The sequence below is a fragment of the Epinephelus moara genome, chromosome 22 (assembly GCF_006386435.1).
Source record: "Epinephelus moara isolate mb chromosome 22, YSFRI_EMoa_1.0, whole genome shotgun sequence".
Classification (NCBI taxonomy): Eukaryota; Metazoa; Chordata; class Actinopteri; order Perciformes; family Serranidae; genus Epinephelus; species Epinephelus moara.
This window is the reverse complement of record NC_065527.1, coordinates 16,110,019-16,123,355: the sequence shown is the minus strand read 5'-3', so window position 1 is coordinate 16,123,355 and position 13,337 is coordinate 16,110,019. Positions and strand designations below refer to the sequence as shown.

General features: G+C 43.0%; 1 protein-coding gene across 1 annotated transcript in view; it reads left to right on the top strand.

Moving 5' to 3' along the window:
* The window catches only part of sdc3 (syndecan 3), a 48,457-nt gene that overhangs the window by 25,184 nt on the left and 9,936 nt on the right, over positions 1 to 13,337 (top strand). Inside the window, exon 2 of the mRNA XM_050034428.1 lies at positions 10,079 to 10,172. Within this exon, the coding sequence (XP_049890385.1) occupies positions 10,079 to 10,172 (94 nt within the window). The remainder of the gene's footprint in view (positions 1 to 10,078; positions 10,173 to 13,337) is intronic.

The window sequence follows — 13,337 nt, the reverse complement described above, 5'->3', positions numbered from 1 at the left end:
TAACTCCTAATGTTGGCATAATGGTAGTGAATGGAAATTCTGTTAAAATTTGCATTACATTTGGATGGAAACTTGGCCAGTGTAGATCTGCTGCGGCTGGAAAGATCAGAGAAGATAACAGTGAGACAGCCTGTCTTCACCTCAAGCATGAACAAATTTGTTTCAACTAACAACAGAACTTTAATCTGCAAAATACCACCGAAAAACATGCAAATCAACCAACAATGTGCAGGGTTACTCTAATAAGAAGGGGCCCTTTCTATGTATGTCCCCAGGGGCCCAGCGGCTCGCTATCTGTCCATGATTCAGGGAGCACATTTTAGGATTTCCAATCACGTACGCAGACTGAGACAGGTTTTCTTTGACCCCCTTGGCTGTAGCGTGCAGGTGTTAGCTGTTTTAAGGTTCACAGGAGTGCGCCTGGCGTCACTGCTACAAGATACTGTCTCGACATCCAACCGTGTCTGTGTGTGCGCGCTATAATGTGTCATGGCGTGTGTGAGCAGTGCGACCGTGCAGAGGCTTTCTGTGCTAATCTCTGCTGAAGGTGGCAGGTGTCTTAACCAGGCCATCACCTGGTAACCTACTCACACGTGCACACACATGCACACACACACACTGCCTGCCCTCTATCTCTCTCTCATCTCCTTGTCTGACTGTAAGTGTGTTAGTGTCCATGCTGGCTGCCGTCCAACCTGCCCAGCTGGTAGGAGACGAAGAGCAGGGTGGTGAGTGAGACGAGGCGGAAAAAAAGCAAAAGATGGAGGGAGATTAGAGGTCACTTCTGACAGGTCCGGGGTATCCACTCCGGAAAGAAATATGGGTGTGGAACAACACAAACAGTAAACAGGCTGCAGTTTTTCCTGTAAGTGTGCGAGTAGTCGGAGGGCGTCTGCCAAGCAGTCTGACCGTTTCCAGATAGAGAGTAATCAACGGTCCACCTCTGTCAGCGAGCAGCACGCCTCAGACTCTCCACCTCTTATCAGTGCAGGTCTGCTCTGGAGAGGAGCAGACACAGAGACGGCCGTGAATCAGCAGCTGCTTTATGAAGCGTGGGCACTCCACCTACAGTGAATTAAACTGCAGGGAGGTTTAGAAATGTGGCCCATAAAGATCACTTTGCTTCATGTTAGCGCTGATCTGGGTCTCAAATTTCTGCCGGATGATTATTGTTTTTTATCCAGAACTGTCACGGTGTGTTCAAGTGCACGGTTGACATCCAACAATTTAGTTCAGACAGGACACCCACATTGAAGTTTAAGCCATTCATTGCAATGATGATACACATTTAGTTTGGTGATGTGGCTCTGCTCATGTGATGGAACGAATCTGAGAAAGCTCGACACAGACAGAGCCTAAAATACATCATCATTAATGAAGAGGAAGCTTTCACTCTTCACATACATTTAAATGCCAGTATAGGAGAAGACTGAGGAGGTAGAGGGAGTTAGCTTGCTGAGGAGGGGATCAGGAAAGATGAACATTTTCTGTAATTTAATCTTGCTTTTCTTCGTGTGAAATCATTTTTCATGGTCAAAAACAATTATTAAAGTCACAGTGAAACAGAAGTTAGCAAATCTTAATTTGGAGGTATGTGACAGATTCCTCCTGGCTGGCACACAACGTCATTATGACCTCGGAAAGACTGAGGACAGAAGTTACATTTTGTAAGGAATGCGAATCAGGTTGTCAATATTATAAATGTTTAACAATATTAGAATTTGACATTGTGTGGATGTTAATATTTAACAATGGTTTGCAGACGCTGGGTTTGTTTACCATACCTCATGACTAAATGTTGTTGCTCTACATCAGGATGGCGTTGGCATGAGACGTTCGGACGATGTCAGATTTTGTTTACTTAACAACACAACTTATACCAACAAAAGATCAACGTTGTCAGTTGTCAGTATTCTACGTCAGATTGTAGTTGGTATTAGGCAGTGTCCTGACATGTGTTAGTCATCTAGTGTCATGACCTGTTCAATATTATCAAATATTATCGTCTTAACTTTGTTGGTGGCCAGCGTCGCGTAGTGAAATGGATTTAGTTAGTAGATTTTAAAGGATTGAAAGTGGGTTCAGCTCAGCAGATATAGCACAATATGAGGCTGTGGTAAAACTATTTAAGAGCAAGGTAGCACTTAATCATACAAAGCAGCTTAATGGGACACTTCAGACCAATGTTTTCTGCTGTGATTGAGATGTTTAACTCAGTTGTGGTTGGATTGGAGAGTAGAATCCTGTGGAAATGCAAGCTTTTACTAACTGAAATCCAGAATCCAAACGCAATCCTCCTTCCACGAGACTGCTCTGTAAACTACTACAACGCACATGCTAATGAGCAACTGTTATTCTATGTAACAGACGGGGTTAGCTAGTCGCCCCAAATGATATTAGATTAAATAAATGTACATATGCTCCTGAGTTCAAAAGAGTGATAAAAGAAATAAATGAATATTATTTATATCAATACTTTGAATTAACATACAGACGACAAAACACAGTAACGAAGGATTAGATTAAAATATCAGTGTGTCTTTCAAATGAAATAATACGAGATTTTGGGGGTGTTAAAGGGAGAAAATCTCTCTTTGGGGAAATCGCTCATAATGCAAAACATATATATAATAAAAAATTCAAGGCAAAAAGAAACAAAATACAAAAAAACCCCAATAATCTAAATAAATGAATACATTGATAACAATAAAACTACTAATGGCAATAAGACAAGTATCTGTACTATATCGTAACTGTCAGGATTACAGCTCAAAGGTGATGGTAGTACTATAAAAAACATACATACATACAGTACATAACATACAATAAGACCAGGAGAACTTTGACATTAAGGTTTATACATACACCATGGATGTGTGACAAAACAGACAGAGGTAAAGGCTCAATCCATATACACCCTTTGCCCCTACCAGTTAGCCCTTACCTCTTTGTTTTGCTTATTCAGGCCTCGGCGTTGGGTGTCCTGATTCTTGTGTAGACAGGAAGGGCAAAGTGCTCAAGTCTCGTGCTGATGTCTCGGTAGCTAACTATCTAGCAAGCCAATGGTACATTATTGAAGATTTGTCCATAACAGCCCTGCATTTTGACATATGTCCATGTCACACACCTCCTTTAATGCCATATGATGCCCAAATTTTAACTACAGTCCAGTAGCAAATTTGCTGCACGTTACCACTCCTCTAATATCAGTGCAGACTGGCGGGGTAGGAGCACAGGTTGCTAACGTTAGCCAACATAGCAACTCCAGCTGTCTGGAAATGAAGCAATGTTCTCTTTTATTTGATGACTTGTTTGATCAACTGATGGCATGAAATTTAAAATCACTAGCGTCCTCATGATAAAAGGATGCCTTTAGCCCACGCAAGAGAAATCACCACAGCAGAAGGTGGTGTATTTGTCTGTTTATGTAACCGTAAACATCATCGACTACCAGTGACGCATCAGGGTTTGAAAGGTTTTCCCATTTCATAGGGGAGGATTTCAAACACAACTCTTGTAGCTCTGTTCTGAGGGACAAGGTGGCATTCAAAAAGGAGGGGTCGGGAAAATAATGGCAAATGGAATATGGCCTTTATCTCTCTGTACGGGCAGGACTGTGGCGAGCCGAGCTTTAGAGTGTAATCAACCCTCTTTTTTGCCATAATCTCTGTAATGTCACTCGAGAAAATATGGCAGGTTGATTTATTTCCTTCCTGAAGTGAACGGTGTGGTGTTAAAAAATGGACATGCAAAAAAAAAAAGAATACAATGGCCATGACCTCAATGTCTTTCATTGTATTTCTGCTCCCTGTTCTCCTTCGACACTGTGGATGCAGTAAATAGAGGGCCGGCGAGAGGAGTGGGACTCACAGATGGTGCCAGCAAGCAGAGGGAGTATTCAAATCATTCTTCACAGCTCTGAGAGCTGCAGCAGTCGAGAACATTCGCTCCGATAAAATCTCACATATTAAAAAGCACAATTAACGATTATTCCTCCAAAGCAGAGCAGCGTTGCGTCTACTGGATCAGGAGCTTAAAATGCTCATGTGTGTGTGCATGTATGTGTGTGTGTGTGTGCCAGGCATTGTGCAGGAGTGGCCGCAGCCTCTCGGGTTACTGAGGAATGCATTTGAAGTCAATCACAACGAAGCTCTCTATCTGCCCAGCTAGCCCTGAAGGAGATATCTGAACTGAACCGGACCAGTCAGAAAATCAAACACCCCCCCCCCCCCCCCCCAAAAAAAATCATCTTTGAATTGCCCTGCCAGCGCTCTGTGTGTGTGTGTGTGTGTGTGTGTGTGTGTGTTTATGTGTGAAACCTGCTGAATTAGTGTGTCTATATAGCTTCCTCGGCCTCCTATTGTTATCTGACTTCCTGAATCTTAGCTGAGCTGCATACGCCCATTGTTCCTACAAAACACACACACACACACACACACACACACACACACAGGGTCGTTTTCTCTCCACGCTCAGGCTGTAATTGTCATATAACCTTCACGCTCACACACCTTCTCACCGTCAGGTTGCTGCAGTGTCGCCACTTTAATATCACACACACACACACACACACACACACACACACACACACACACACACACACAGATAATCTCTCATTTTTTTCATTCTGATCCTAAATTAAAATCTGGAACAATTCAGCTCCTGTGGAATGTTAATATCTGTGAAGCAGCAGCACTGTCAGCTCAGGTATAGAATCCAGGCTCTTGTAGCTGTAAAACGAGCTGACGCGCGCACACACACACACACACACACACACACACACACACACACACTGACATAGCGGCTACAGTGTACAGGATCAAATGTATAGCGCAAAGCCTGATGTCAGCTTTAGATCAGGTTTCAACCTGAGTCACTGCAAATGTTGCAACACCCCTGAGAGGACACACCTGTGTTCGCTTTGTCAGAACATGACATTACTCCAATAAACACAGATTCCTCTTTTTTTTTTGTCCTTCAATTTTGCGTTCTCCCCAGCTCTTTTTACACAAGTATACATAATTATATATTCCAACGCTCCCAGATTGTTTTAAAATGACTCCAACTGGCACCGCATGTCTTACAATGGCAGTGCTTCATACGTTGCCAAAAACCAGGATTGCATTCAATCCGCAGATCCAGTGGAATATGGCTGTCATCTTACAGTTTCTTTTTATAACGAACGGGAACAAAATGCAGTGGTGGAGGGAAATTGAGGGCAACATACAGACGTTTCTGGCCCCGGGTTATGCGTGCGGTGGAGGAGAGCTCGTTGTGTCTCGTTGTGGTTAGTTAGCTATGTGGCGCAGGCAGAAAGTACAGCTGTTTATAGCTCCTGAAAACAGAGGCAAAATGCAGAGCTGGCCCTATTCGACTCCCCCGAAATCACGTAAAACACACACCCACACACACAGATAGGTCTGAGGGGAATTGGTGTGTGCATGTACACACGCACCACAAACAAAACCTGTTATTATGCCCATTCAGACACACACACACGCTGTAATTACATACAGTGACGCACTGCTGCCCGCCATACCATGAATTCACACTTATAATATCGGCTCATAAATTAAACATGTCGAGACACAGAGGGTGATTACATATTACTGTTAAAAGGTTGGGATAAATATAGATGATGCACGTTTAAACACACACAGAAATGGGCAAACAGCACAGTAGCCTCTGCAGCTATGTCCTGGAGGTTGTTGTGTGTGTAGGGGACTTGTAAAAGGGGCCCCTGGGGTGGGCTCCGGTGCTGCCTTGGGGGCGGGGTGTGTGTTTATTTAAGCATGTGTTTTTTTTGGGGTCACACTGAACTTAAAGGGGGGGGGGGGGAGTTAGCCTCAAGATAAGAAACGGGAGTTTAAGATGAAAGGAAAATGGGGCGAGGATGGGGATATACTGGCACGGAGTTTCTGGATCCAGAGGGAGGCGGAGGAGGAGGGACAGATACGGGGGGTGGGGGGGCTGGAGGAGCAGACTGTTTTGATGTTGGTTTTTAGGGTTGTTTATTTGACGTTACATAACCCCTTCACTTATGTAGCTAGAGCTCTTATACGTGTGTGTGAGTGTGTCGATGTATGTGTGTGTCTAGTAGGTTCTCACTGGGAGACGGGAATTTCTGTGAAAGGCAAAGGTTGCCCATAGCAACGGCCTTCATTGTAAAACCGATCCTTGGAATACAACACACACACACACACATTCGCACCATGCTTGCACTGAAACGTCTTTTCAGTACTTTTCGGCACTTTCTGGGTTCCAGATCACGAGGCCCTCACACACATTTACACTGGTAGCGTGACACACACACACTCTCTCATCCTTCCGCTTTGTGAAGCTCATATCCTCGGTGTGTCGAGGCTCCAAACAACTTCAAGTCAATTTCATTTTCAGGAGGTACATATAGCGTTTCAGCTCCACCTCATACTGAGATGTGATGGACTAAGATGCTCGGGTTTCTAGATTCCATTATGCTTTTATTGGCTTTTAAAGGCATCAGGTTTCTTCTGTCTGGAGCCGGGGAGGAGCCTCTGCCCGTGTGTGTGTGTGTGTGTGTGTGTGTGTGTGTATATTAGCATCACACAAGCTAGCAAAGATACAGCTCTCTGGGCCTCAGGATGGCTTAAGATTGCAGAGGAGATAAGTCTGTTTTGGTCACATTTTCAGCAGTGGACTGACTGTTTGCCAATACCTGAAGCAAAGCTGAGCCCTTTGTTCTTGGCTTCGCAGCATTGTACTACTTAGTGTGTACTGAGCTGAATCTAAGCACTAAATGCAGCAATGGGAGAAGTATTCAGCTCCTTTTTCTTAAATAAAAGTAGCAATTCCACACTGTACAAATACATCACAAGTTTCAAACCTATGCATTTAAAAAATGTTCCTTAAATAAAAGTACAGAATTATCTAATCAGTATTTTTATACAGACAACAGGCTGCTTGTAAGGAAAAATGGGGTCGCTCGTAGTGATGAGGGCAGACTGGCCCCTTTCAGATTGTTATATCATTATTTATCTTTATACTGAATTATTATGATGCTACAATGTGCGTAGAAACATTTTATCGGTAGATATATTTTCAATTCGGTAGTGTAATTTGCAACAGTGCTTCTTATTCTGTATGTAAAATCTTAATACATTGTATTACTTGTGTAGTTAATGTACTTAAATACATTCTGCCAATGACAAAATAAAAGTAGAAAAAATATTTAATACACAGAATGAGTATCTATATGAAATATTTTCCTGTAAATACTTGAAGTAGACTCAGTGCAGGTACAGTATTCCTCGGAAGATGTCATGAAACATAGCGCGGTATGTGCTGTAGTATGAAACGTATAGTTGCACTGCAGCACGGGCGGTGTCTCTTAAGTGCATGCATCTGATAGCAGTGTTAGTTGACCCTCTGTGATGGGTGAGTGCTAAAGTGTGTGTTTAAGCATCGTGGGGATGTGGGATTGAGGTCAAGAGAAACACAGAGATGAAAGAGATGCATGAGGAGAGAGGAGGGATCAGCCTTAAAGTGACTGTAGGCTGAGGTCACTCACTTCAGAGGTTCAACCCCCGAACGATCCATGACTAATCTCTCTTAGCCGACCCTGACAGAGGTCGCGCTTTCTCCCCTCACAGTCGTACATGAAATAGGCCTAGATTAAGGTGCGGTGATGAGCAGGGAGGACGCTGTGAAATGATCCATGAGAGGTAGTTACAGGCAGAGAGCACTCAGAGTGCAGCTGTAAAACTCAAATGTACAGAGGTAGTTATTCAGAGGAGGTGGTGATTTTAACCCACTCAGAGTCCACACAAGGAGTTCAGAATAGTTCTGAAATGATTTACAGACACTACTGATCACAGATTACTTAAAGGAATACTTCACCCTCAAGATGATCATTTGTATGTCAGTTACTTACCTTCAATCTGAATGAAAAAAACTTCTCTTCTCCTGTGCCTCCACAGTGACCTAAAACCAAAAACAGGCTAAACTCCTGATGAGTGGGAGTAAAGGGGCGCTGCATTTAGCAGCAACAAAGCTATATCCAAGCATCCATTTGCAAATGTCTCACAGAGCGGTGCACCCAAGTTCCCTGGTCTTAAAGGCAATGGGTTTTTTGTTAGATGTCAGAAATAAGGTCTGTGATTAACACAACCTTAAGGCCCATTTATGCTCAACGTTAAATACGGATCCGGATACGGACGGAGCCTTCTGTCCGTGCTCCGCGTTCATTTCGTCCGTATTTCTGCACGTTTCCATAAAGCTTACGGATACGGGCCAAACAGAGCAGTACCACCGGAAACCATGGGGCAGTGTTGCTGTCACTACCCGATACGTAGCTTCAGTGAGACACGAAGATAACAATAACAATTCAATTTCTCTCATCGGCAGTACTAGAGAAAATAATTCTCCGTCCTCCAGTCGCGATGTATTTAACGGCCTCACCGACCACCGCCTCCTACAACGCTGCCTCTTTTTTTGTCTTTTATGCAAGAGGTACATTATCAATATCTCCTCCACAGTCGCCATGTTTGTTTTTGAGTTTGTTGTTGTCATAAACTTTTGACGCTGGGCTGCCTCCTGGTGGACATATTGGTTAACATCCATGCCAACGTAAAGGGCGCATGGAAGTACGTGGGCAGTGACGGTAACATCGTTTGAAACGGACATATACATTTTCGTACGTAAAGGGAGCATGAATGAGTCCTTAAGAGACTTTAACGTTTTTGTTCTACGACATAAAATACATCTGTTAATACCCCACTCGTGAATTTTGAAGCTTTTATGTGTCTAAAAAAAGGCGGTTGCTAACAAATGGCTGAATGAGACGACAGAACATCATCACGACAAACTTTACAGCCTCTTTGTGGGGGCAATGTCAAGTCACACATCTATGTTTCTAGCTTGATTGTAGCCTTACGTTAGCTTTTTACTTCTGGAGACTGCATATAAGCTTTTCCAATCCAAAATCCAATGAAAAAATCCAATTTTTTGCCTCTCTGTCGACTAGGGCGACACTAACTTCTACGTGAGCATAGTTCATTTCTATGGTTACGGTGATGCTCTGGATCTCTGGATCGGAAGCAAGATTATAAGCGTCATAGCACTCATATCATTCAAATGCTTTGTTGAGGATCTTTGTATTGAATCTAATTCAGTGAAGTTTTAATGCTTCTATTAATGCACGATGATGCAACCAATATGCAGATAAGCACATGGTGACTCTGAGCTACTTTCGGATCAATTGCTACATACTTTCACTGGAAAAGCATTGACAACACTGCTGTGTACGGCCTCACAGAGCTGCTGATTAGCTGATTGAGATTATTGAGGAAATATGACTAATGCTTGTTCAAGCTTCTAAAATGTGAGGATTTGCTGCTTTTGTCTGGTTCCTATAATTGGAAACTAAATATCCTTGGGCTTCATACCCATAAGTGCTATACTGTAGGCAACTGGACTTGCTTGTGTTCTTCAAGAAACGCAAGCAAGTCCAGTTGCCTATGATAAAGCACTATGATTACCATGACCTGGATGACTGAGAATCATAACAGACTTGGGCTTTACACTGTTGGTCGGACAAAAGAAGACATTTGAAGACATCACCGTTCAGCTTGGGGGAATTTGAAAAGAACATTTTTCTGTATTTTCTAACATTTTATAGTCAGACAATCCTAAAGAAAATTATTTACAGTTTAATTGATGAACAAATTGTGAGTAGCAGCCTTAGTTCAGAAGCTAACTGCCTTCACCCTCTGCTACTTTACAGGCTGAGCATCACTTGTAACTGACACGTAAGCAGAGACTGAATGAAACCCCTCTCTCCTTAAAGGCTTTGATGTTCCTCTGCCAAAATCCCAGCTTTAGATCAACTCATTAACTATGCTCCTCCATGGAGCCACAGACAGACAGATGTTACCCCGTCCACCATAATGCGCCCTGCGCCTCCTCTCAGGCGGTTGTGTGCGTGTCTGTGTGTGCCTGTAATCTGCCAAAGTGGTTTCTCTATTTAAATGAAATGACAAACAGCTCGGTCGTCATTCATGATGAATAACTCTAATCTCTATCATCTCTGTGTTTCCCTCAGGGACAGACTTGGTCGCCGTCTATCGATGACGAAGGCTCAACGAGAGACGAGTTCTACGACGATGAGGACCTCTACTCGGGCTCTGGCTCTGGCTGTAAGTGTGTGTGTGTTGTTACACACTCACGCCCTGGTTCTTTCAAACTCGACAGCTGCTGGGTTTCAATCTGCTGACCCTGAAGACCCCCCCCCCTCCTCCTCCTCTGTGTCCTCGAGTTATGGTCGTTCTGGTCGCCAGACTCACATGCAGAGAGGCCACGCGCACACTATCACACCATACAAACACGTCATTTGGCTGGCGGGTTCTGATATAGATTTATTGCACCTTTAAACACAGACACACCCTGGAAAACAAACAGCAACCTGGGCTCAATTCCCCCACATCTTATTTGCTCTAATCAGATTACAGTCCACACAGATTAGGCAGTTGTGTGTACCTATCTGCGAGCATCTGTCTGCGTTTGAGTGAGTTGGCCGTCTGCGTGTGTAGGAATTACCTACTTAACGTAAATCACGTTGGTGTAATTCAGACTGATTTTCTGATCTGGCTGTTGAAGCTTGAGCCCGGCTCTCCTTATTAAGCATGACTCATTGAGGGCTGCCCTCAGTTCAGGCACTGCGCTAGTGGCGAGCGCGCTCAAAATAAATTACAATTCAGAGGAGGACAGTGCAGCAGAGGCACCCCCTGTGGTTGAAACAGCAGCCCGGCAAATTGCTTTATCTCAAACCGTGATACAGAGCCGTCTGATTCCAAAGGAAAAGCTCATTTACAACAGACGGATGTGCATTTTGTGTCGCCGCTGCGTCAGAATGTGGCATTTTGAGGGGTCCGATAAGTTTAACAGAAGCTGCATTGTTCGAATCCATATTTCGATATCCTCTCCAGCTCCTCTGTCAGCCTTCATGTCTTTGTGCCTGTAAATTCAATTTGTTTCTCTTTCAACCCAGGGAGCCTCGCTGCTATAACAAAATGAAAGGTAGTATAATACTATTATGAGATTTAAGAAGAAAAGGGATCGTTCGGCACCTTCTCTTCTCTTCTCTTCTCTTCTCTTCTCTTCTCTTCTCTTCTCTTCTCTTCTCTTCTCTTCTCTTTCCAAATACGTCCACATAAAGCCACCTCATTTCGACGGTGCTCTTTTCTTGCACCCAGCCCAGCTTTTTTTGGGTCATCCACGTATAAATTCAAACTCTAACATGCCCGAAAACACAAGGAAAAACAGTTCTTCTTCATCTTCAGTCGGCCAACAACAAAACCGCACATCACAGCCAACATCTGGTGAGGGAAGGGACAGCCTGGTCTCACTTGGTTAAACCTCCGTTCTGCTCTCCATGTTTTAATACAGCGGAACTCACAATTTACTGTTGCTCTCATTTACATATATTTCTGTTTGTGTTGTCAGACAGCTAAACGAGCAGAAAATAGCGATTTGATTGCGGCTGTGATTGCTGCGCTGAGTCGTCAATAAAATCACTACTTTATGATGCTGAAGTCATTTGACAAAACAAACAGAGTTGGGCTGTGTGATTGGCTGTATTGACATTTAAAATGGGTGATCACGGAGAGGGCGACGGACAGCTGTCCTCTGTAAGGGTAACTTCTGTGAATTTCAACCCGGACCCCTATTTTCCCATGTTTTTCTGTCTAAGTGAGTAATGGGAACAGCAATTTTTGAAATTGGTCGAGTATCGAGCGAGACGAAACGGGCTGCAGTGTCATCCCTGTGGGCAACTGAGCGCTGTCAATTTCTGTCCACATAAAGTGCTCGTTTTTGCCACTAACAGGCAGATTGTTACTCTGAGGGTCTGAAAATGGGGCGGCCACTAGCTCACCTAGTAGGGTGTGGGCCCCATGTGAGCAGAGTCCCTTTGCTGCATGTCATTCCCTCTTTCTCTCTCTCACACCTCTCCTCTCCAACTTCACCAGTACTGTCAATAAAAGGCAAACACCTGCCTCAAAAAAGTGTCTGACAACATAAATGAAAAGATCCCTACCAAGATAAACCTTTATGTTAAAGAATAAGATCTTTTTTGTTAAACCAGAAACGGCCATGAAATCACCACCGCCAAGCCCACCAGGCTCCATGTAAATAAATACTAATTTTAGCGTGTATAGAGGCAGCATATTTTCACATCTAACTGCGTGAATAAAGGGTTTATTTTAACCAAACCAGAGCTGGTGATTGTTGTAACAGCAGAAAGACGAACCAAGATGATTTCTGTGAGTTTTATTTTGTTTCTGTTGACTGTGAATGAAGTGTGTGTTAAGATTATAAAATTAGTGTTTATTTAAATGGAGTCTGGTGGGTTTGACGATAGAGATTTCAGGTCTGTCTCTGGTTACACAAAAAGGATTTTACTCTATCTCTGTAGGGATCCTTTCCATAACGTTGTCTGCAGTGTTGAGGAGTAACTAGTCACATGTAATTAAATTATAAAATAAATGTTATTGTAATCAGTTACACTTACTGAGAAAAAGTGTGCAATAAAATTACAGTTACAAATCAAAATGTTGGTGATTACAAAGGGGTTACATCCGCACGTATACGGACATTTTTTTTTTTACTTTATTGTCCAGTTTTAAAACATTTATATGAAGTAAAATCAAATCTAATAAGTTACATTACTCTGATAAAGTTATTAAAATAGTTACATTTCTTATAAGATTTTTAAAACGGTTACTAGTAATCTGTAGCCCATTACATTTTAAAAATAATCTTACCGGGGCGCCGGTGGTTTAGTGGTAGAGCAGGCGCCCCATGTACAAGGCTGTTGCCGCAGCGGCCCGGGTTCGACTCCAGCCTGTGGTCCTTTGCTGCATATCACTCCCTCTCTCTCTCTCTCTGCCCTTCAAACTTGTCTGTCCTATACATTAAAGGCTAAAAAGCCCCAAAAAATATCTTAAAAAAAAAAAAAATAATAATAATCTTCCCAACACAGTCTTAAAAAAATAACCCTAATAATGTCATAGCGATGTCAACAAGCACCTCAGGGGGCATTGAGTTTAATACATGTTGGTGTTTAGGCAAGGAGGCTTTCAAGAAAGTATGATATCAGTAGCATTATGGAAAATGTAGTTTCCATCGTATTTTGGAGCTTAACTAAAGTGGCTAAAAGTCAGGACTCTGCTTAACATATTTTGACCTTTTTTAACTTGTGCATTGGGACCTTGTGGAAGTACAATACCAAACAGTCTGACGACCCCTTTAACCTTACTACCACACAGCCCTCAACCAGGCTCACAGCATTGGTTTCCAAAAGC